This window comes from Lethenteron reissneri, chromosome 37, assembly GCF_015708825.2.
Source record: "Lethenteron reissneri isolate LAM-NWPU_2019-01 chromosome 37, ASM1570882v1, whole genome shotgun sequence".
Classification (NCBI taxonomy): domain Eukaryota; kingdom Metazoa; phylum Chordata; class Hyperoartia; order Petromyzontiformes; family Petromyzontidae; genus Lethenteron; species Lethenteron reissneri.
The window spans coordinates 7,677,184-7,702,083 of record NC_083815.1 but is presented as its reverse complement, the minus strand read 5'-3'; the positions used below and the strand labels follow the sequence as shown (position 1 = coordinate 7,702,083).

The following is a 24,900-nucleotide window of genomic DNA, read 5'->3' as shown; positions in this document are numbered from 1 at the left end:
TTAGGTTCTGGTAGCAGGTAGGCTATATGTTTTATTAACTGCGTCCTAAAACATTAGTTGGCTTAACTCTGAATGTTCCATGGCTGTGCACCTGACATATAAAACAGTGAAACTCTAAACGCTGTGCTTAGCTGCAAGGAGTAATAGAAATCTCATGCTGGTATAGGAAGCATTTATTATAAGGCCACATGATGCTCTGTGGCATTTTGGCACAAGCCAAGGTCAAGAGGGCGTCACTACTAATTCCACTGGTGCCACCACACCTCAACATCACTTCTTTACCTTTTACAAGGTTCTGTAGTCGGATGCTCAACCTCCAAAGTCTGCTCTTCAGAGTATCCAACCACCTCGCTGTAGGTCTCCTCTATAAGTCGCTGAACTCTGGATACCGCTCCATTGCCCGTCTTGGAAGACTCGCCCCCCTTGAACCCAGGGCACGTGTCCCACCCATCGCAACCTCCCCACATCTTTCCACGCTCTATTCCAAACCATCGAGGTGCTTACCTCGTCCACCATGAATTTCCCAAGAATCCTCAATAGGCATTTGTATTTAAAAGGTGAGAACCTTCTTACTCTAGTTACTTAATATCCAGCTCTCCAGTGTACACTAAGAGACATTACTCCTGTCTGAAACACCTATCTTCTTCGACCAAAGGCAGATGAGCCTCCAGTGAGGCCAATAGCATCCACAATACAGTATCGGTATGCTGTAAATATAATTTGGCATGTAACGACGCATGTTTATGTAGTCTTATTGCTCATGATGCATGCATCAAATTGTGCATGTAAAGTGTAAGATTCAATTATTGCGAATTCTTATGTTAAATGTAATTATATCACCCAATCAGCTGCATTTACAACAAAGTTAAGTCAATGAATCGATCCTTGAATCAATTGACAACTGCGAATCGTACGAGTTCATCAAAGCGCAAAGGTGGAGGCGATTCATTGCAGGCCTAGTAATTATATCGTATACTTTGGCATGGAGCTTGCGTGGCGAGTATTTACACCTAAACGAGTATCAGCAAATGTTGTCATATTTTAAAAGGCGGAGAGAGCATGTTGCTGACACATTAAGGCTGCTGGGACGTTTGGCTGTGTGCCGAGCTGCACTGTGTGAAATGCGCTTAGGGCATCGATTTCCTTTCTGTCGCACTGTCCATATTAAAGTGGGTTTAAGCGATTATAAGCGGGGGTTGGACAAAATAAAGGCAAGGGGGGGGGAGAAGGGAAAAACCAAAAGAAAACAAAGGATCGCCAACTGGGTTTCTCGCTCATGATAATAGTGTTATACCTCGGAGGTCATGCATTCAATCCAGAGCCTGGCGTCTCTATATTTGGAATTTGCATGTTCTCCCCGTGGTCGCATGGATTTTTCTCCGCTTTTTCCCTTTTAGATAAAACATGCGTTTAGAGTATTTGGCTGCTATAAATTTCCATGTAATAAGCCACTTCGTTGAGCTGTCGTGTATGGCCAAGTTGCTTCTGACAAAGAGCTGTATAACCCCTTCGTAAATCGGATCGTCGTAAAATTGGACCCTATTTTCCCAAAGACAGTACAAACAGTAAAAACACCACTTACCAGTCCTTCACCATTTATCAGCCTTATTTAAAGGGGCTTAATAGATAAACGTCCACAAATAACACTTGAGAATAAGGAAATCTCCACGTGTTCATAAATCAAGTTTCTGCACCATAAATCGATTCATCGTGGCACGATGGATCAATACTCATACGTCGTAAATGTGGATTGTCATAATGTCTGTCATTTCTCTATATTTTCCATATTTTTCAAGATAACCAGAGTTAACTAGAAATATATAAATGTGCACGATGTCCAATCGTGGGTTAACTAGGGGCAGTGGTAATAATCACTGTGAAGTTTTGTTTAAAGTCAATAGCAGCAACAACAAACCCTGTATTATGGATGATATTGGTCGCGAAAGAATACGTGTTAAATTTTCACATTCGTTGACCACAATGATAAATGGAGAAGTAAACTGACAAGCGCAATCGATAAATTTATTTTACAACAGAACTAAAACTTGCTGGCAATGAGAAAAAAAAGGCAAGGGTGGTTTAAAACGTAAAAATCGAGCTCTGAGAAAAAAAATCAAGTTGCGTGGCCTTTGGTTATCAGCAGAATACATAAGCACGCAGAGCCAATGGACGGGTAAGCCAAAGCAAAAACACACAGAGGGGTGCAAATCCACAAGCAGCTGGACCAAGTGGTCAAATGATTAACAGGGCCCTCTCTCGTGATGCCAGCAAGGCCGCAAACGGTGCTCGAGCCGGCCATCGGGCTGATGTTTAACCCAGCGGGCCCCAGCGGCGGCGGTTCACATTTATGGACGGGCGCACGCTGCACTTTGGTACATCCTCCCTCGGCATTGGCGCTCAGCCGGCGTCTGCAGTGGAGTATCTGGGGCCATTCTCCACTGCCACTGCGGCCGCAGCTAAGTCTTAGCACGGCGGGACAAAATCCTGGCTTGGCCCGAAAGGAGAATTTGTTAAAAGGCCTCCGCCACTGGAGCATCTCTCGCAGCAACTTTACAGTAAAAGGGGGTTAAGCAGCAATTAAAAGCGACACTCAGACATTAACATTTTCATCAGGGGGAAGCCCGCCAGGCCCGCTGGCAGACTGAAAGGATTTTCCTCTCCCGACAAAAGACCCCATTAGGGCTGCCCGCTGCGAGTGGACCGCACTGGGCCAAGCGAGCTGTCAGTCAGCGACCGGGGATGCCTGGGGGCTCCGGCGCTCTCTAATTATCCCCGCTGCTTGCCTCGTTAAGAGCGGTGCGCACATGCTGAGCCAGGAGCCGCGCCCCCCTCTGGGCTGCCTTCCACCCACACGCGTGCACACCCACGCACGCTCGCGCACAGGCTTACACGCACGCGCACACACTAACCAACCCACCCACCCACGCCCGCTGACCCAAAGCAACCCCTTGCCAAAAAAATAAAAAAATAACCCTTACCTAGCTGACACTCACTCAACCTCACTCGCTCGCTCACCCTGACCCAGCCACCACACCCCACCGCCAGCACCAGAGACACAAGGCCTTTGAGTAGGGGCAGGGTGTTCAGACATCCCAAGGGGTCACGGTACCCATCCACTGCATACTAATGGAGCAGCGGGGACTTTTTTTGGCGCTGGGAAGCACAGACGAAGGCGGCTAAGCCCGTGAAAACAGTCTTAATTTGCTTTCAAAGCCCCTCCGGGATAGGAAAGGGAAAAAAAGTGAAGAGAAAAAAAACCACGGAGCAGAATGCACGGCAACCCTGGCAACGGTAGCGAAAAGATTCTGTTTTTAAAAATGAGGCTGGCACATAAAGGGTATTTTAAACTAGGAGAACAAAAAAAAATCCCCTTACCGCCAAGCCGATAAATTTAGAACAATTTACTGTTACCGATCTGTAATGCAGTTGGGATACGTACGTACACAGCAGCGTGCGTTTCTGTATCTCTGGCACGTTTCCAATTTGCGTGGATTTCGAAGAGCAGTCATCATGGTGCACAGGAAGGGAACACCCACCCCGCTGATGGATATCAATCTGCCGTTATATAATGCTAACCACATTAAAAAGGTGGCAAGGTCCAACTCTGGCTGTGGAGAAAAGGATGTTTCAAATGCCACCAAAAGGCAAGATTTGTGTATTCCGTCGGGCAGCCCCAACAATGTTTTAAAAATAATTTAAGGCTGGGCATCTCTTCATACGCATGCCGAATTCTGCCTTAAAGTCACCGACTTTTACCCGATAGTCACCTTACTGATTTGCCTTCAAATATGTTTGTTAAAAAATAAAATATTCTGGTTAAACATTTAGACTAAATAACATTTGGAGACAGTTGAGAAACTGTAGCTTAAAGAGGAACTGTGGGTGCCAAGTTAAGGGCATTTTTGGCTCAAAAGTGTAATTAATTTTGTCTAAGCCATCAATGGCATTTAATTTAATATATGCACTGGCTTAACATTGCTTGGGTGCTTGCAGTTGCGGGGGGGGGGGGGGCAAGAAAACAATACATTTTGAATGTGGATTTAACTGGATTAACTTATTAAACCACAGTATATTTAACGTACCTGGCAAAAAAAATCTGGAAACCCTTCAGGGCATTTTATTTTGTCTGTGTTCGGAATTTCTTCCAACAATTCCTGTACTAAATTCATGACCACAAGAGCTTTTGCAAAACACAACTTTGAGACATGCCATATGGAACAATAATCATGTACACCTTCAAATATATTTTTACATTTTAATATATTAATAGAACAGTTGTGTATGTGTGTGTGTATAACACTGCTGCTTTGCATTTCGTTATCAAAACACAGTTTACATGTATTTCTGCAAATGCTTTTGCGTGTAGTTAACATTTCACAGGTATATTTTTAATGCCCGTAACACATGGTGGCTATGCTGCAAAGGTGTGAGCAGAAAAAAAAAATTCAAATTATAAACAGGAATTATATTTCTGCAATTACCACTAATCAGACAGCAACACAAAGGTTATGGAGTTAAATGACATTACACAATGCAGTACAGTGACAGCGTACGACGCAAACATTTTCTTGCACAAGACATAGATCTCCCATATAGTCCAAGTGCTATTTGCGAGCTGCTATTAAGTCCAGCACAACACACGTGAAGGTGGTGTGGCCGAAAACTACGCCTTTGACCTCGAAGTTGGTGATGTTAAAATGCAGCATCAGGTGCTCATCTTAGGTTAAGTCAACTTAGGGAACCTGCAATGATTCCATTGTCTGCTGATGTTAAACGCTTACCGCACCTCTGATTAGCATTGTTGGCTACATACCGTGCAAAAGAAGTTCAACGTATATACACACATAGCCATGGCTGGTAACTGAACTCCAGTTGCCAAATTTAGATTTAAAGCTTTCATGACTGCAGGGATTCATCTTCTTGGTTCTTTCGGTAAAGTCACGTAGAAGGGAAGTAATAAAATAATAAAAATAAAACATAATAAAATAATTCTCACGACGTTTCGGCCACATCGCAAGCAGCCATCATAGCACTGTGAACAAACCACGAAGCCACCGCTGTTCCTATGAAGGTTGGCATGGCACATGCGTGGGTGGTGTGGTCAACACCATGCTTGGCCTCGTTTGTCTCCCTAAAACTGATGCTTACACACCACACCAGTTACTCAGTTATGGCTCAGTCGACCTAGGGGACGCCCAAATAGAACCAGATCAGATATTTGCCACCGATGTTATAGCCATGGCTGGGAACTGAACTCAAGTCGCAAGGTTCGTGCAGTGCACAAAACACTACGCCACAGCTCCCCAATTGTATTAGATAGATAGATATGCACGCACATACAAGTACACACAGAGCTTAGTTCTGCTCTGGCTGTACAAATAGACCATTCACAGGAGCGGAAACACCCCGCACATTTCACCTGCTGTACACTGCAGGTGTCAATCTCTATTCAGCGCAAGTGGCACAGTCACGCTTACAAAAATGTTTCTGGACAGGTATGTCTTGTGGAGGCGAGTGAATAGTAGTTGCATAAGCACAGGACCACAATAACCCCTATTGACCACACACACGAACACATCAATTCCCACCCGCATGGAAAATGTTTCCCAAATGTGGCTTTCTCTGCGTGGTGTACAGACTATAACGGTGGTAAGAGATACATAGAACAATGGAGCACTGAGGCCCATTCTCTTAGCGCACTTACATATGACTATAAATGGAAATAACACTGGCAACAGCCACACCGGACAATGTTTAAGTGCAGCAACAAAAAAACCGTTTAGACTGAAAACAAAAACAATTCTGTAACGAAACACAACAAGAAAGGGAGGAGGGGGTATAAGTCCAGGCACACAAGAAGCGGACACTAATTACAATTTGTGAACAGTTCAAATGCGTTTCTGAAGCTCAGTTGATGAACAGCACAGAACAAAAAGCCACTCTGGACTTTAAAGAGTGTCGAATACAGATAGTGAACTTTAGGAAAAACGATCAATCATTCAATTACAATGCCAAACCAGACAAGGGCCATCTGGAAAATGACAGGAGACTCATTATTTTCCACGTGTGAGTCTGAACACTGTTTTAGAAAATAATAAAAAGACTGGTTATGAGTTCTGTGCAAAAGCTAGGTCAAACAGTCACCTCAATAGGAGTTAAATACAGTAATTTCTGTTGGAAACCCATTTTTAAGCCAAAACAGACAGCAGACTCCGAAAAAATATGCTGTTCTTTACAGGAGACGTCACGGCAATTTGCTGCCTTCAGACAATGAAGTCTTCATGCCACTGTTGGCAATAAGAGGACTCCATTGTGTGCTCATGTCAGGAACAAACTCCTGTAAAGTATCTCAAAAACTGACATTTATCCACCCTGCCTGCTAAATGAGGCAGATTTTCCAAACACGATACTTTTCTTGTACGCAAACGCGCACAATACGGACGCCTGTGCCGAGCAGATGTACGCAAGAATTCGTAAAGGTTGCTAAACAGGCTTGTGAAACGGTGCTCGATTTGTTTTATGAATTGGGAGCACTCACTAAATCAGTGGGTCCTCCCAGCGTACCTATGCATAGCAATGCCCCACACTTTACAAAGGTAAAGGCAGGATGTATGAACACCCCCAGGACTCTCACCAGACAGGGTTCACCAGACACTGTAGACAGTCTGCAAATGTGTGCAACAGACAGCAGGAAATCTGGGCTGGTTATCCATGCTCTCAATGGGGTGAGCAATTTCACTGGGCCGATTTATAGTGTAATTTGAGCAACATGTGCACAACAGACCAGCACGTGTACATATACGCATAAAACATAAACTGGGAAAGAATAACAATTGTAATATACAGCCATTTGTCAACCCACTACTAAATAAAGGCCTCCACACAAAGCATAAAGTCATGGGGATGTTTGATCATACTTCACCACTGGTTCATGCGGCTTGGTGAAGGGGACCAGACACTCGCCACACTGACTTATTCTGTGGCTGGGAATCAAACCCAGGTTTCTAGGTTCATAGTGTAGAGCACAAACCACTGTGCCACCATTCCACTCACCAACTGATCACGTATGTGGATGTAAAATGTGTAAAAGTTACAATGTTGATGGGGGGAAAAAACTAAATGCGATTGAATTAAAACAAGACACGTACCTAATTTAACTTTGAAATAAAGCAATGCAATTATATGCCGATTCATGGGCAACCTACAATGCTATCTTTTAACATAATATCCATGGGACACTTTTTTGCCAGGATCAAAACAATGAAAAGCATATTCTTCTTTAAAACACAAGTTCCAGATGTCGCTGTCTCACAAATAAGCTCATACATAGCCTTTGTTGCAAGATAAATGTGAAATTCTGAACTTGGCAACGTCTAGCAGTAATGAAAATAGACGAAGAATGTTAGCGGTAGCAATAAAAAAAAAATCAATGCTAATGGCCGATTCACTGTGATGAACCGTCCGTGCCATCACTCGCACGCATATTGATGGCAGGACCTGCGAGAATTGAATACGGCCCAATGCGGGTCAACTTGTCACACTCTGACAAGTGCTGGTTCTTAATATGACACATAGTACAGGCAGTGCATTGATATGTTACGCCGTTATTGCAGAGTGATGTGAATCCATTAGACATGCTTTTTTCTCCAACCCCTCAGCAAGTTATTGACTGAAAGCACGATCTATAAATGTGCACGATGTTCTATCTCGGGTTAACAATGCATAGAAGGCAACGATAGGGATTAATTCTGTTGAAGGCCAGAATTTGTTCTTGTTATGAATTTTATTCAATCTTTATTTTTTTACTTTGTTGAAAGGCTGGCTTTGACAGCAAGCCAAAGCAATTCCCACTGCACAGCAACAACACGGACGAATTTCAACTCAACTGCATTAGCATTTAAAGAGCTGGCCAGTGTTCTTTTAATTCTCACAGCATGCATGCACAACTGGGTGTGAACACAAGAGCTTGGCAAACGGATTTCTCGATTTGTACACAATACAGTGCATGCATACACAAGGTAAAACCTTGCACACGCTAGGAAACACACACACACACTACTGCAAAAATCATATTTTTCTCTAAGTACAAAAATAATTCATATCTATTTCTCACCCCTTACATCAGTTCGTTTTCTACTTTCAATGTGATATTTACATTCTTCCCCCGAGTTATATCAGCAAAATCATTCCAGAAGGTTTGCAAAAGGAATAGTAGCCAATGAGGACCAATGTAAGAAACAAATCAGATAAAAATGTGGCACGAGAAACATTTATCGCCGTTCGTCTTCTTACCCCTTACAAAATGCCCTCAAAACACGTTGCATTGTCAGATTTCCCATTCTCTAGGCCACCGATTAACTTGTGTTGGCATTTTTCTGCATCGCTGTAAAACAAGACGTAAAGTACAGACTTAAATGGGGCTGATTTTGACTTTTGAGTAGGCCATTCGCTCGAGGACTTGCAAAACGCTGGGCCAATAAACATTCAAATTCGGCACAGCGAGAGTACAAAATGAAAAAAAATATTCTGCTTTAAATTAGACCGTGCGTGCATGCGGGGCTTGCGGTCAGATCTGAAAACCCTCCGGGGGCAGCTTGTATGTTAGCTGCATGACTTACAAGCAGCTACTACTGGGTTAATGTTGTACAGCCTCCCCCCCTCCCTATTCAGTGGCAAATGTGCATCAATTACTACCCCACAATTCATCCAGGAAAATACAAAAAAAACACAGCTGTCTATTATTTGGTTAGCTGCATGCACAAAGCTGGGTGTGAAAAGAGTGTTTTCCAATTTATGCCCGTGTATGTTCCGCTTTAATTATTAATTTACTGCATGGCTTGTCATCATTAAAATATAAATGGGCGGAACAATACAGGCAGCTCGTTAATGTCACGAGGACGCACCTGTGCACGTGTACACAATGTGGACATTGTAAGGTCAACAAAGGCGGAGATGATGTGTGTAATGACTAATAACAATGCTACGATCACATGATTGACATTTATTGTCGAGCCGAATTCAATAATCTGCCAGGCAAGTATTGGTGACGGTGATACGCTACTGTATAAGGACATACAACCAGACGTATTTTAAAGGCATTTACATTTCCCCACTACGTACACGAACCTTGTTCACGAGAAAAAAAACATTAAATCAACACCCCTCATCGTAGGCTGGGGTGCCCACACACACGCACACACTGAGCAAATTACTGAATTAACAACGCACTGTGAATATACATAATTATTACAGTCTGTGTGGTGTGTGTACAACACAATGACATGTGAAACTCACGTGTACGAAAATATGTAAGGGGGCATATTCACCTACACAATATATACACAACTCACATGTATCTGTAAAACCTTATTGCAATGACATGTGTACCATGATCGTGGTATATTTACATAATATAAACATAGCCATTACTTACGCAGACATGTATATGCACTGGAGGCATATAATTGCGTGTGTGCCCACGTGTTACGGTTGAATGTGTATTAAAGTACGTGATGTAGGTAGTATTACTACAATACAGTGAATACACGATAATATCTGTAACACAATAGTTATATCAAGTATCACATAATACCACGTACAACAGGAAGAGTCGTGACCACAGTATAACATCATATACACAATGATGTACACACTATACAATACTATAGAGTATACACATCCTACACACACACACAAAGTTGACTGAACAATACAAAACCATGTTTAACATCCACATTACACATTGCAACCCGATGAACACACACACACACTGCACACAAACTATACAATACCATACACAGTACACATTACGAAATCATGTATAACACACACTGCCCCATGCCATGTACAACGACACCCACACCCACTATACAATACCATACACACGGTACACACAATAAATCACCACGCACACAGATGGATGACACTCACATGAAGTCCACCAGGTAGTCGAAACCAGGTGTGCTACTAATCAGCATCATCATGTATCACCTGATATAGCAGCTCACGCAAGAAGCCCCGACGTAATTGAGAATCACAACTGAACCGACGACAGGGCTTCTACGGCGTTAGCACCAGCAGCACCAGACATGAACATCGCATCACGAGTTCCCAAGACGACCAGCAACAACCGATTCCATTGCGAGGATTACTGCCCCTGACCCCCCAAATCATCATCAACAACACTCGCAGGCAGGTAGCCCATGCCGTTGTGGGTAAGGGTTAGGGGGTGGGTAACAGAGGATAGTGCCCATCATCATGGGTCAATGCATGGAACCATGATGTGCGGTCAGGTGGAGATAGGGTAGAGGTTACCACTTACTCACCCAGCAACGTGGTGGTGTTGGTGAGGGTGGTGGTGAGGGTGAGGGTACCACCACTCTCCCCGCAACGTGGTGTTGGTGGTGGTGAGTCGTGCTAACAAGAGGGTGTTCTACTCATGGTGTTGGTGGTGTTGTTGGTGGTGGTGTTGGTGGTGATGAGTTGTGCTAACAAGAGGGTGTTCTACTCATGGTGTTGGTGGTGATGTCGGTGGTGGTGGCGTTGTTGAGTCGTGCTAATAAGAGGGTGTTCTACTCATGGTGTTGGTGGTGTTGGTGGTGGTGTTGTTGAGTCGTGCTAACAAGAGGGTGTTGTACTCATGGTGTTAGTGGTGTTGTTGGTGGTGGTTTTGAGTCGTGCTAACAAGAGGGTGTTCTACTCATGGTGGTGGTGTTGAGTCGTGCTAACAAGAGGGTGTTGTACACATGGTGGTGGTGTTGGTGGTGGTGTTGTTGGTGAGTTGTACTAACAAGAGGGTGTTCTACTCATGGTGGTGTTGTTGTTGGTGGTGGTGTTGGTGGTGTTGGTGTTGTTGGTGAGTTGTACTAACAAGAGGGTGTTCTACTCATGGTGTTGTTGGTGGTGGTGTTGGTGGTGGTGTTGGTGATGCTAACAAGAGGGTGTTGTACTCATGATGTTGGTGGTGGTGTTGGTGGTGTTGTTGGTGAGTTGTACTAACAAGAGGGTGTTCTACTCATGGTGTTGTTGGTGGTGGTGTTGGTGGTGGTGTTGGTGATGCTAACAAGAGGGTGTTGTACTCATGATGTTGGTGGTGGTGTTGGTGGTGGTGTTGGTGGTGGTGTTGGTGGTGGTGTTGGTAGTGGTGATGCTAACAAGAGGGTGTTGTACTCACAGGTAGACGGCATCTTGCGCCACTGACGCGGGCAGGGCCGTGAGCCCCAGCCCGGAGCAGTCGAGGCGAAGCTGCCCCCCCGGCTCGCCGCTGTCGCAGCGGCACGGCCCGGGGCAGGGGGCAGCAGCAGCAGCAGCAGCTGGGGCAGCAGCAGCTGGGGCAGCTGGGACAGCAGCAGCAGCAACTGGGGCAGCAGCAGCAGCTGGGGCAGCAGCAGCAGCTGGGGCAGCCTCCAAGGGGGCAGCAGCAGCAGCTGGGGCTGGGGCAGCAGCAGCAGCAGCAGCTGGGGCAGCAGCAGCAGCTGGGGCCTCCATGGCGAAGAGCAGCAGAGGGCAGTGGAGGCTCAGTAGCAGGAGCAGCAGCCAAGGCAGCAGATGTGGACCCATGCTGCCCAGTAACCTACAAACCCCGAGAGCAGCGGACCACCACCTACGGCTCAAGAAACACCGACACCCGCCCTAGGACACCACCACTCGCTGCTCTATAACACTCAGATGCCGGCCTAACTCTCGATAACAAACCCTACCTGCACCTGCCCTGGTACCAGCTCAACAACTACTACTACTACGGAGTGTTGTTGGTGTGTGTTGTTGTTGTGTTGTTACGGGGCGCGTGGTGTGTTAAGTTTATCGATGCTTGTTACTCTGCGTACAGTGGAGAGTTGTAACTCACCGACACAACATTCTACGGGTTTAGATGCCGTAATGTCTGTGTGTGTCTGTGTGTGTCCTAATCGCTGTGTGTGATAGTTAATGTTGCTGCTGTGAAAGTGTTCTGCGTTACTTGTTAATAGCTAACGCAGAGTCGCATACAGTAGTGGTGGTGGTGTGTGTACAGTAGTAGTGGTGGTGTGTGTACAGTAGCGCGCGTGTTGCTACCTGTGGCTGCTACTGCGGCCGTGCGAAGTCTTTCAGCGTCTCCCGTCTCTGTCTCTCTCTTGTCTGTCTCTTGTCTCTCTCGTCTGTGTCTCTCTTGTCTCTGTCTCGTATCAGACCACCGCCACTACTACAACCCCCACGGCGCCGTCAATAATCGCCAGCGCGGTGACTACCACCGTGCCGGGGACCCTGGAGCTAACGCGGCCGAAGTAGCGCAACTACAGCAGCAGCTGCCAACAACAACACATCTACAGCACTACCACTACACACAACAACAACACATCTACAGCACTACCACTACACACAACAACAACACATCTACAGCACTACCACTACACACAACAACAACACATCTACAGCACTACCACTACACACAACAACACATCTACAGCACTACCACTACACACAACAGCGCTACCACCACCACCACCACACAACTAAGCTACCACCACTATCACTACCACCACTATCACAGCTGCAGCAGCAGCTGCGGCGGCAAGTCGTAGTCGTCGTGAGAGGCTGCGCGCGTGAAGAAGACTTGAGGGAGGCGGCGGGGGGGTTCGACTCTCGCAGCGGGAGGAGGAGGCGGTGGTGGAGGAGGAGGCAGAGGAGGTAGAGGAGGAGGAGGCGATGGAGGTGGAGGAGGAGGTGGAGGCGGCTGTGTGAACTGCGCGCTCCGTGGGGCGAGCGCTGTAGGCGCCGCGAGCGCGCGACCACCCCTACCCCGCGTGACGTCACCGCGACCCCATAGGCGCGCGCCGGCCCCTCCCTTACACCCCCCCACCCACCCACCCGCCCCTCCCTTACACCCCCCCACCCACCCACCCGCCCCTCCCTTACACCCCCCCACCCACCCACCCGCCCCTCCCTTACACCCCCCCACCCACCCGCCCGCCCCTCCCTTACACCCCCCCACCCACCCGCCCCTCTCTTACACCCACCCACCCGCCCCTCCCTTACACCCACCCACCCACCCAGCTCAGCCGCCCCCCCCTCACCTCCAGCAGCCCCCCCCCGCCGCCCTCTTAGCTCACCCGCCCCTCACGTCCCCCCCACCCACCCGCCCCTCACGTCCCCCCCACCCACCAGCCCCTCACGTCCCCCCCACCCACCAGCCCCTCACGTCCCCCCCACCCACCAGCCCCTCACGTCCCCCCCACCCACCCGCCCCTCACGTCCCCCCACCCACCCGCCCCTCACGTCCCCCCCACCACCCACTCCCCAACCCACCCGCCCCTCACCCCCCCACCAGCTCACCCGCCCCTCACCTCCCACACCCCCCAACCCACCCGCCCCTCACCTCCCTTCGCCCAGCTCACCCGCCCCTCAACCCCCCCCCACCTCTCACCCCCAGGATACCCGCCCCTCACCTCCCCCACCGTGGAAGGACAAATGCATTGTCGGCTTATGAATTAAGTGATGCTTTTTTTTTAAAAGTAGATTCATGAATTAAAGACTTTCAATTGGAGAAGGTGAGGCCATCACGTCGGCACACGGTGAAAAATCACGCCATGGGTGGGGTATTGTATTGCTACGGTTCATTCACCCGCAGTATTAATCAGGGCCGCCGCTGGAAATTCGAACCGCGAAACCTCAACAACAAGCGGCGAAGGCGCTGCCGCAAGGTCATCATCATCTTACCGCCCTATTTGAGTGAATGTATCGACGTGTAATCGTGACCGCATGCATCTTGTGAGATGTACCGGAGTCGTTTTCGACAACCGACTTATTCAGACCAAATTGGAGCGGTGAAGCGTTGATTCACTAATTCCACGTCCCGTGTCGATTACTTTGCACTTTGACCGGTGCCGAGTTTCTGGGAATGATTTTGGCACGCCACGTCCGCACCTCCGATTAAGCATGGTTGGCTACGTACGGTGCGAAAGAAGTTCAACATGCTGCAAATAATTCTAGATTTGAAGCTTTCGTGACTGCAAGGATTCATATTCTTAGGTTTTTTCGGTAAAGTCACGTAGGTAAAACATTACTTAATACAGCTGTCGTGGCTGTGACGGTTCCACCTGAAGACGGAAGCTTGTGTTGCCTCCGAAACGTCGTGATTTTTATTATATTTTACTTTTTTAATGTTTTACCTACGTGACTTTACCGAAACAACCGAAGAATATGCTGTAAATACACATTCATCTCGACTTATTAGGTCCACGTGATAGTTGTTTCGTTCTGGATACAACAATATCCGATTATTAAGGACTGGCGTCCCCTGTTACTCGATGATCCCGACTCCAAGCCAGCCTTCCAGAAAATATCTCGTGAGAAAATGAATCCCTGATGATGACCACGTCACCCAGAATGCGCCTTGACCTCGTAACTCCCCGAACGCTAAGCAGGTCTGAGCCTGGCTACTCGATAATGTTTGGATGGTCGAGCAGCATGCCTCGTAACATCTGTCGTGGGCTACCCGGGGCTACGAGGTGGGCACAAGAGGGCAGTGGAGCAAACTCGATTGTACTTTACATCTATACTCCCACGGCCATCATTGGATTGGGCCGTAACATCATGTAGCGGTATTGGGCACGCTCTCCACTCATTTTCCTCGATTCACCAGCCCGCACTCGAGACCAGCGTGGTGAAGTATGGTCAAACACGATTGGCACGGCATTGCAAGGCGTTCATCCAGAACAGTTGTTTAACAAAGGCCCGGAGATTATTTTGTTTACAGCAAACGATTGTGTATATATATACTGTTACACACATTTATACCGAACCCTACAAGCGATCCTAGGAAGCGTAGCAATACAAAGGCGACAACACAACTGAAATAACAATCGTTATAATGAATCGAATCGCCATTGGACGTGGGAGAGGGATGTGGATCTTTAACTCATGCTCGGTAAGGTTGATTGATGACTTCCCGAATTCAGTTCCAGCACGACAGGGTCGCATCTCGTGGTGGTGGTGGCGGCAGTGCATGTGGCCTGTAATCCAGTGCTGTGGAGGCGATGGTTGCTGGATTACACGAGATGGTGTTGACGTTCAACTTCCCGTGAGCAACGAGGAAGAGCCACACAGCCTGGCTCGCCAGGAGACGGCGGTAGAGCAGAAATCTGGACTCCACACTGGTTCCATCTGTACGGCGGTCCGATTACGCGTGTGTTTTCTCCGTTTCCTCCCACGTGTCAACAATCAATGATCGGCCGATAACACCTGGATAACTAGAGGACCGCAGAGCTTTGCCAGTTGTTGGCGCCGGCTCATCGCGTGGCTGCGTTCCTTGCTGTCTCTGGCTCATCGCGTCTCTACGACAGTGAGCGAATACTGTGCGCGTTGAGAGTTGACATTGTTAAATCCTTTATATTAAGTTCGCTTGCTTGCTTGCGTGCTTGCGTGCTTGCTTGATTGCTTACGACCGTGCAAATCTTTCAGTCGTTTTTTAACCCACTTCCCGTGATCCAATCGAGCTGACATTTTGCACACAGACTCGTTGTGCGAGACAATTAATGTTCGTGAATTTTTTTTCCAAAATTTTACACTGTTTAGGGAAAACAAATTAAATATTTAATTACCAATTGCTTAATACTGGCACACAATCATCTGACCCATAAGTGGCAGCCATCTCAAGCCAGAGGACGAGATGACTCTAGCCGCCACGCATATAAAGGATTTATAGTGAAAAACTTTGTTTTTACGGGTTATACTTATTTTTATTTTCAGTATTCACCTTCTTCCCCCGAGCATCAAACTACATCGCTGTATGCTGACGAGAGCTCGGAGTAAAAGTAAAGATATTGTGCGCACGCGTGTGCGTGTGTGTTCCACAGTGACGCAGAGAAGGCTGTTTTAAATTAAGATAGAGATCTTGCAGTGTATATGTTTCACACTTAATGCAGACAAGGTTGCTTCGGATGATTGTAAGATACAGATCGTACGCGTGCATCTCACGCAGAGATCAATGATTGTATATCAAGGTACCACATTAATAAGCAGAAGAATATGCCTCTACATATCTGTACACTTAAGATTTAAAAGTATTTTTTTCGACATTCCATCAGCCACAAGGCCTTCTGCGAGTGCATGACTTCAGCAGCATTGGTTTAACACAAGCAAACTTTTGCACCAGTTTCGACCTTCCGTGCCTCATCAGCAGAGTCAGTCTCGCTTTAACTAACGCTGGTGATCTGCCAGATGTTTATAGGCAAGGATCCCTTACGTCTGGGTCCGAGTTTGACACAAAACTGGAGACTACGTGAGGCAAACTGTGAGAATCAGAATATTTATTCATACTGAAGGAACCTGACGAGCTATAAAACTTCATTTTCACAGACGTCCAATAGGGACAGGCCATAACGTGACAACAACAAAAACACGATATGAGTGCAAAGTGTAGGAAAGGTAACCAAATCACTTAATATATACAAATAAAACTAAACTATTTATATATTTCGATTTAAAGCTTTCGTGACTGCAGGGATTCATCTTCTTGGTTCTTTCGGTAAAGTCACGTAGAATGGAAATAATAAAATAATGAAACATAATAAAATAATTCTCACGACGTTTCGGCCACAACGCAATCAGCCGTCCTCAGGTTAAGAACAGGTCTGTCGATAAGACAGAGTCTGACTCAGCAGAGTCAGACTCTGTTCTTCACCTGAGGACGGCTGCTTGCGTTGTGGCCGAAACGTCGTGAGAATTATTTTATTATGTTTTATTTTTATTATTTTATTATTTCCCTTCTACGTGACTTTACCGAAAGAACCAAGAAGATGAATCCCTGCAGTCACGAAAGCTTTAAATCGATATTTATATATTGCCAGGTAAAGTACACTGAGATTATTAGCTTCTTTTTCAGAAGCGACCTGGACACAGATCATCACTCGACGAAGTGGCTGATCACGTGGAAATGTATCGCAGCAAATTAATCTAAATGAGCTCGAAGCATGCTTCTTAAACGAATCATTAGCATCGTTGTGCAGAATATAAGAAACAAAATACGTAAGCAGACAACATGCCTCGTTCACATCTGTACAACACGTGTTTATTAATGTGGGAAGTTCAAATCAAGATATAGATCCCATGTGTGTGTAGATGTGTGTGTCTCGCGTGACGTGGGGAGCGTCGGTTCCAATTATTAATCGCAGCGCTATTTGTTGTTATGTGAGACGTGTTTCGCAATCATGCGGCATGTGTAGCATGTAACGACTTGATTTATATTTCAGCTTACGAAATTGGGAAACCTTTATTTTAGTTTGTTTTACAGAGCGGTATTTTTGTTGCAGTTATGAACAACGTTTGTAGTGCGATATGTGAGTGAGTAGCAATCGGTAGCGGAGTTTGCCCACTTTCTCTTGGCTTGACCGTCATACTATACGGGAGGTGAACTACTTTGTTTATTTATATCAGGGTTCGTATGTTTTTAAGTTTAGCAAGTCACATAAAGCAATTCAGAATATTAGGCTGTCACTGCCCTATGAGTGAAACAATGTAGTTCAAAATAACTCACAAACACCTTATGAAAGACCCAACGCAGAAGAACCCTGGGTTTGATCTTCCACACAGCTCATGGTCCACCCTAAATCACAACCACTGCACAAACCATGGCAGATGCGGATCCCTGATGCACAAATGGAAAATTAAAACCTCTCCAGCGGTGTGCGACTATGGTCATCCAGAACAGACCGTGCAGCGTATAACGACGCAATGCCCGATCCACAAATACGAAGAAGACATCACAGCGAGACACTCCACTGCTTCTGACACAGATGTCTGGCTAGACCACCTGAATATGAAATTGTAGTTGCTCTGCATGTACATCAGACATACAGAAGAAGAAGAGTGATACTATCGGTTTAGTTGGCCTATTTCTGAGTCTAAAAATGATAAAATTGTGGTTTTCGAGTTTACGATAAGAATAACCTGGACGCTGTGCCACATTTCATCGTTCTCGTCCTTCTAGAACATAGATTTGTGTGACAAATGTTCCCAGTTGTAGATGTGTTAATTGCACCGCATTGCACGTTCACGACACACACTCTAAACCTGTGATAAAATTAACCGGGGGAAAGAGATATTTGGTGGTATCTTCCCAGAACATTCCAGAACCGAAATGGGGCCGAACTCAAAAACTCAGCAGAGTTAAACTAAGAAGATGACGATTGTTTTTTTTTGCCAGCCAAGGCCCACTGAGCTATACAGCTCTTTTTTTAGAAGCGTCTTCGCCAAAATGATAGCTCAACGAAGTGGCTCATCACGTGGACATGTATAGCAGCCACATACTCTAAACCAGGGGTCCTCAAACTTTTTTAAACAGGAGGCCAGTTCACTGTCCCTCAGATCGTTGGAGGGCCGGACTATAGTTTAAAAAAAACTATGAACAAATTCCTATGCACACTGCATATATCTTATTTTGAAGTGAAGAAACAAAACGGGAATAAATACAATATTTAAAATGAAGAACAAGTAAAGTTAAATCAACAAACTTGCCAGTATTTCAATGGGAACTATGGGCCTGCTTTTGGCTAATGAGATGGTCAATGTCCGGTTCCATATTTGTCACTGCTAGTCGTAACAAGTGATGCAAGTGTGCATGACTGCTGCTCGTGGTGACAGGAATGTTATTAGTACTACATATGCAGCACGGGCATATGCAGTACTAATCACATTCCTGCATTTCCCATAAATATGCTAAATTCCTCTTGATATTGAAATTATTTTGTCAAGGCGCTCTTTCCCCCGCTTCCAACCCAGCTTATATATGCTCCAAGCTCGTGTGCTGTTTCATTCAGACGCTGTCTCCCCAACAGACCTGGTTTTCACCTGAGGACGGCTGCTTGCGTTGTGGCCGAAACGTCGTGAGAATTATTTTATTACTTCCCTTCTATGTGACTTTACCGAAAGAACCAAGAAGATGAATCCCTGCAGTCACGAAAGCTTTAAATCGAAAGATATCCTCTCCTGTAGTTGTTCCTTTGATGCTTTGCAGTGCAGCAAGGTCTTCTGTGACTTCGAAATAGTCATTCGTCGCACGAATAAAAATTTGAAGTTGTGCAGAATCACGAACATCATTGCTTTCGTCGAGTTCCAAGGAAAAATAGGAAAGTTTTTTTGTGGAGTTTTGCAAATGCTGATGCAAATTGTCTCCCATTTCTTCAATCCTCAGTGTAATTGTAGGTCCTAAAAGACTCACTGTACTAAATAAATCGGCCTTCTCTGGACACATCTCTTTGGCAACAGAAAGAAGGCATTCTTTAACAAATTCTCCCTCCACGAATGGTCTGCCAGTGCACGCTATTAGCTTGGAAACTTGAAAACTTGCTCGCAGTGATGAAATATTTAGCTGCTTCTGCTTCACAAAACTATTTCGCTGAGTTGTTAATGTATTTTTCAGTTTTAATATTTTATCTTTTCTCACTTCTCCGACCAAACAAGCATATTTATCTTTATGTTGAGTTTTATAGTGTTGACGTAAATTGTATTCTTTGAACACAGACACTATATTCTGGCATATCAGACACACAGCTCTTTCCTTGTACTGCATGAAAAAGTAATCATAAGTCCACTGTTCTTTGAATATCCTACACTCCGAGTCAATTTTTCTCTTTCTTGACATCATTGTTTCCTAGGGAGTCAAAATTGATATTAGTAGAATACCAATATATATACAGCGCTACAAAAACAATATACCAGTAATAACTTTGCCCACACAGAGACATACAGACTGCACTGCCCATCAATGCAGTCTGATTGGGGAAACTCCGCCCCCTCTCCCTCTTCCACCAATGACCGTCCTTCTCATGTAGAAAAAAAGTGACAGGCAGCGGCGGCAAAAACACCCGGCGGGCCGGATAAATGTCCTCGGCGGGCCGCATGTGGCCCGCGGGCCGTAGTTTGAGGACCCCTGCTCTAAACTAATGTTTTTAAATGTGGAGGCAAGAACGGGAGGACCCGGAGAAAAAATCCACACGACCACGGGGAGAGAGACACATGCAAACTCCAGGGTCGGGATCGAACCAACGACCCTGGCGAGGAAGTTAATATCTCGCTACCGAGTTGAGCCTGCATCGGGCAAAGCAGAAACATCCACAATTATTGATTTTGCACTCCCCCATCCACTTTGCTGCACTGACCAGCGTGGTGAGGCATGGTCAAACATCCCCCGTGGCCCGAACGACACGGACAGGCACTCATCTAGGAGTGGATGTCCAAACAGGTTGGACACGTAAACCTAACGCGTTTGAAAACATTAACTTAGTTAAGCATTTTTCACAGAGATGTGTTGCGTATTAATCAGTGACCAAGATGAAACGACTCGCTACATTTGTGCAGCGGGTTTAATCGCGATTATAAATCAGGATCTCAGTGCATGGATACGGCATGAGTCCACAAACGCAGTTGGGCCACCTCGAATAAGAATGTTGAGACTATGGCAACTATGGTTTTGCTGGGATCTCCCTTGTAAAGGAAATACTTTAATGTTCACCCGTGAAAGAATTTTACTTTTGCAAGAATACATCGTTAAATCAATTTCAGTACAGGCTTAACATATAAAACATACTTTTCGGTGTTTGGTCACTATCATCATCATCGTAAAATTTTACTTTCAACATAAACTGTCGTGGATAATGTTTATTGATAATGTTTATTGCTGTGTTTATTAAACGCAGTAGTCACACTACATTATACAGCCATAAAACCAGGGCAGAAGTTAGCGTCATGTTTTATATGGAGATACGCATTAAATCATTATTTTTCACCAGCGAACTGCAGCTATAAAAAAAGAATAAAAACAATTCCTCAAGAGTTGACACTGATATATTTCGAGGCTGTGTTTAGATTTTCTCATCGCCCAAACCTTTACAACATCGAGTGACAAATGTAGTCATCATCGGCCATTCTCAGTCCACTGCTGGATAACACGTTTACTATGATGATCCAAAGTAACGTGCGTTTATAGTACTTGGCTGCTAAACATGTCCACGTGATAAGTGACAATGTTGAACTATACATTTGTGGCCAGGTTGCTTCTGAAAAATGACTATATAGCTCAGTGGGCCTTACCTGGTACAATAAAAAATAGTTTAGTTGAGATCCAATCAGCGAAGGTTCAGAGTACATTAGATGCATTGCAACCCAATCCACAACGATACCTCAAATGCTCACGACCTCATAAAAACAATGAATCTAAATACGTTACTCTTTGGTTCTTTCGGTAAAGTCACGTAGGTAGAAATAAAATAAAACAAATCACGACGTTTCGATCGCAACACAAGCAATCTTCATCGGGCGGAACAACCACAGCAAGAAAAATGCTGAAGTAGGCGAGAGAGCTGCCGTGGCAAGAGGTTATATAAATACGTTAATCAATAAAAGTGTGGCTTTAAAACTCAAAATATATAAGACGACGTTTCAAGCAACGGACCTTCTTCAAAGCACATTAAACGTGCTATTTTATTAGCCACGTTATGCGTGTTTAGTGTGATTTGTTACGTCTGCAATAGACCATAGTCCCTGACTCCCTTGGCAAACAACAATGTATTTGTTCACATCGTACCACACAACAACCGAGAGACAAGAGCCCCCGACACAGCCTGTTGGGGCGAGTACTGCTGGTGAGGACCTATGAACCCGAGGTGGTGGGTGACCAGCACCACGCACGGCCGCCTTCGTCTCCCCCAGTGGCAATGTTTAACACACCGCACCGGGAACTCATTCGAGGCCGAGTCGACCTAGGGGAGGATGGCCCAGGACTGGTTCAGGTAATCGCCACCGGTCTTGGCCGTGAGTGGAGGAATTTGAACTCGGCTCGCTGGGTTCATAGCGCAGCTGCGCTAGCCACTTGCCCTACCGCTCCCCACACAACAACAACCACCACCACCATTAGCCACTAAGTGGCGGTGACGTCACCACGACGCTTGTGCCAGGCTATGTGCACGTTGAGGCCACGTGAAGTGTCGAACGCCCGCTGGCAGGAGGTCACGGGGCAGACCCAGCAGGTGCCACGGGTCGACTGACTGAGACGACTGGCTGATGCACCACCTGTGCCCCCTACTGTGCCAACTTGCTGTGCTTTAGCCACCCGGCGCTCCGCTCGTTGTTGTGAGCGTCGCTCCTCCGCCCTCCGTTGTTGTTGGAGGGCGACTGCCTCCAATTGCCCAGTAGCGTCCTTCACGAGCCTCCTCCACAGAGGCCGATCTTGACACACAACAGCAGCAGCAACAACACGGGCACTGAAGAGCCACAGCTGCGGCCACACGCTCGGTCGGAGACGTGGCTGGGGATCGACTTGGCTCCCACCTTGGGTGCCGAGCTCAAGCACGCTCGTGGAGGTGAGTGGACAACTCCTCCACGCGGGGGTTGGGGTGGGGGGTGCAATCGCGCAGTGTACCACTGTGGGACAACTCTGACCCGACTTGGCACCCAGAGTCGGCAGCTCAAGATCCAAACCTGGCTACGTGGCGGCGGTACCTCGACAAAAGCAGAGCAGCTGATGCCGCTGCTGCTGCTGCGTCAACTCCGGAGAAAGGGGAATGCCGTGCGTGACATATCTTACTCTGGCCGTGCCCCAGTTCGATTCCCGCTCACGGCCAACACCGGCGACGATTATCTGAAACCGGTCCTGGGCATCCCCTAGGTCGACTCGGCCTCAAATGAGTACCTGGTGCGGTGTGTAAACACATCACCACTCGGCAGACCCGGGCGTGGTGCTGGCCTTTATAGGTGCTCGCTAACAGCACTTGCCCCAACAACCTGTTCAGGCTATACGGGTGATCTCTGTTGTTGCTCTGTCCACTGCTGGATGAAGGCCCCTGCACTGTTAGAGGACCTTGCAGCAATGGGACTGCGAAGCGTTGAGATGCGCTCGCCACTGGAAGGACATTTTTGACTTTGGTAGACGGACACGAAATTATTAAGAAGATGCCAGAAAAAAACTAAATTCACCACAGGTCATGGTTATTATAAATTATATTTTCTTGGTTCTTTCGGTAAAGTCACGTAGAAGGGAAGTAATATAATAATAAAAATAAAACATAATAAAACAATTCTCACGACGTTTCGGCCACAACGCAAGCAGACGTCCTCAGGTGAAAACCAGGTCTGTCGAGGCGACAGCGTCTGAATGAAACAGCACACGTGCTTGGAGCATATATATAAGCTGGGTTGGAAGGGGGCCGAAACGTCGTGAGAATTATTTTATTATGTTTTATTTTTATTATTTTATTACTTCCCTTCTACGTGACTTTACCGAAAGAACCAAGAAGATGAATCCCTGCAGTCACGAAAGCTTTAAATCGAAAAAGAAATTATATTGTTTGTTTAATTGTCTTGTCCTTTAAACGTTTAATTGGTGACAATAAAGAATAACAGGACACATGTTTTGCATGTTTACTGGATAAATCCTGCAGTGCATTGACAAGGGGCTTATAATATTATTGTTGATGTGTTGAGTGGTTATGCTGGGTAAAAGTGATGTTAGTGTTCTAAAGGCTTCCGAGCTTGTTCTTGAAGCATTGTGCTCTGTTGCCACCTTGTGGCTACGAGACATCTGTGATGTACGGTTTATAGGCAAGATCCGAGTTGGAACCACGTTTATTGTCTTAACCTATCGTCAATGATTGGCTTAATCGGGGATTATCTACTCGGAAGAAACCCATATTGTGCACTACCGTAATGATTAGCATCGACTACTGCGATATCCAATACGAGTCTATCTATATTACAGCGTGCATGTCAATGGGACGACACATTTGTTCAAGTTATGAGCTGTAGCTAAGCCAAGGGTCCACTAGGGGGTGATGAGATGGAATGCGTTGATTGTAAACAAAACAAAAAGGTTCGCATTTATCGAGGTATTTTGTCAAACGAAATAATGCATTAATTGACAATACATTACCGAGTAAAATATGCTAATTTCTTCGATAATATAATTGCTAACGATATCATTCCAATATGCTAACAATTAGTTGTTATCATATACAGTATTCTACGTTAAATTACCAAGATGTCAAATTTACGGAGGTTAGAATGGAAATACTGTATGCACTCGGTATGCTTTGCAATAAATACTGGATTCAGTACATTAAACGGAGGGACATAAAATTTATAAACATATTTTGGGTGCCTTCTCTATTAATCATGCACTGTTGTCCCTCATAATAATGGTTCAAAATACATGACATTTTTCGCCTTTCAATCTTTTTTTTGCACGGTCCACACAAGGGAAATGATCTTTGAAATATATTGCAATTGCTCTGGCTGGGTGCACATTGTGGCAGAAGGGTTCTTCACACCACATTAATCTCTCAAACCGTCTCCGCATTGCTGGCCCTGGGACATGAAATTCAGATTCAGACACCGCCGATTGCGTTCTCACTGCTCGGAAACAAGGGACAATTAATTAGGCTTCGGGTCCACAACGCATTCGGCAGCAAGGCAGTCAAGCCAAAGGCTGCCCGTGCTCGCATGTGACTCAGCCTCACAGAGCACCTCCATCACCGACCCGAAACCACTGGGTGGAGGATTTCCACATTTCTATGGCAAGGAATCGTGTTATCTACGCGAAGAACCACTGGCGGAATTTTCGCAAGGCATTGCACGTTTCTCTGACCATGTTATTACGATGACGATGCTGAGTGCAGTGGCGCACTGCACTATGGGGTGGTGACACGAGTGGTCGGTGACATCTAAACTTGTCCTGCCACGACCACCAACCAACCTCATACTCACCTATTCTTAGGTTTTTTCGGTAAAGTCACGTAGGTAAAAAAATTAAAATTAATAAAAGTAAAATAAAAAATAAAATGACTGTTCCACCTGAAGACGGAAGCTTGTGTTGCTTCCGAAACGTCGTGATTTTTATTTTATTTTTATTTTACTTTTATTAATTTTATTTTTTTA

The 24,900-nt window shown here is 45.8% G+C and overlaps 1 protein-coding gene across 1 annotated transcript in view; it reads right to left on the bottom strand.

The window, feature by feature from the left end:
• LOC133351526 (leucine-rich repeat-containing G-protein coupled receptor 4-like) overlaps window positions 1-12,734 on the bottom strand; it is a 94,248-nt gene extending 81,514 nt beyond the window's left edge. The window contains 1 exon segment of the mRNA XM_061566808.1: window positions 11,174-12,734. Within this exon segment, the coding sequence (XP_061422792.1) occupies window positions 11,174-11,559 (386 nt within the window). The 5' untranslated portion in view covers window positions 11,560-12,734.
• Between the last annotated feature and the right edge of the window lie 12,166 nt (window positions 12,735-24,900).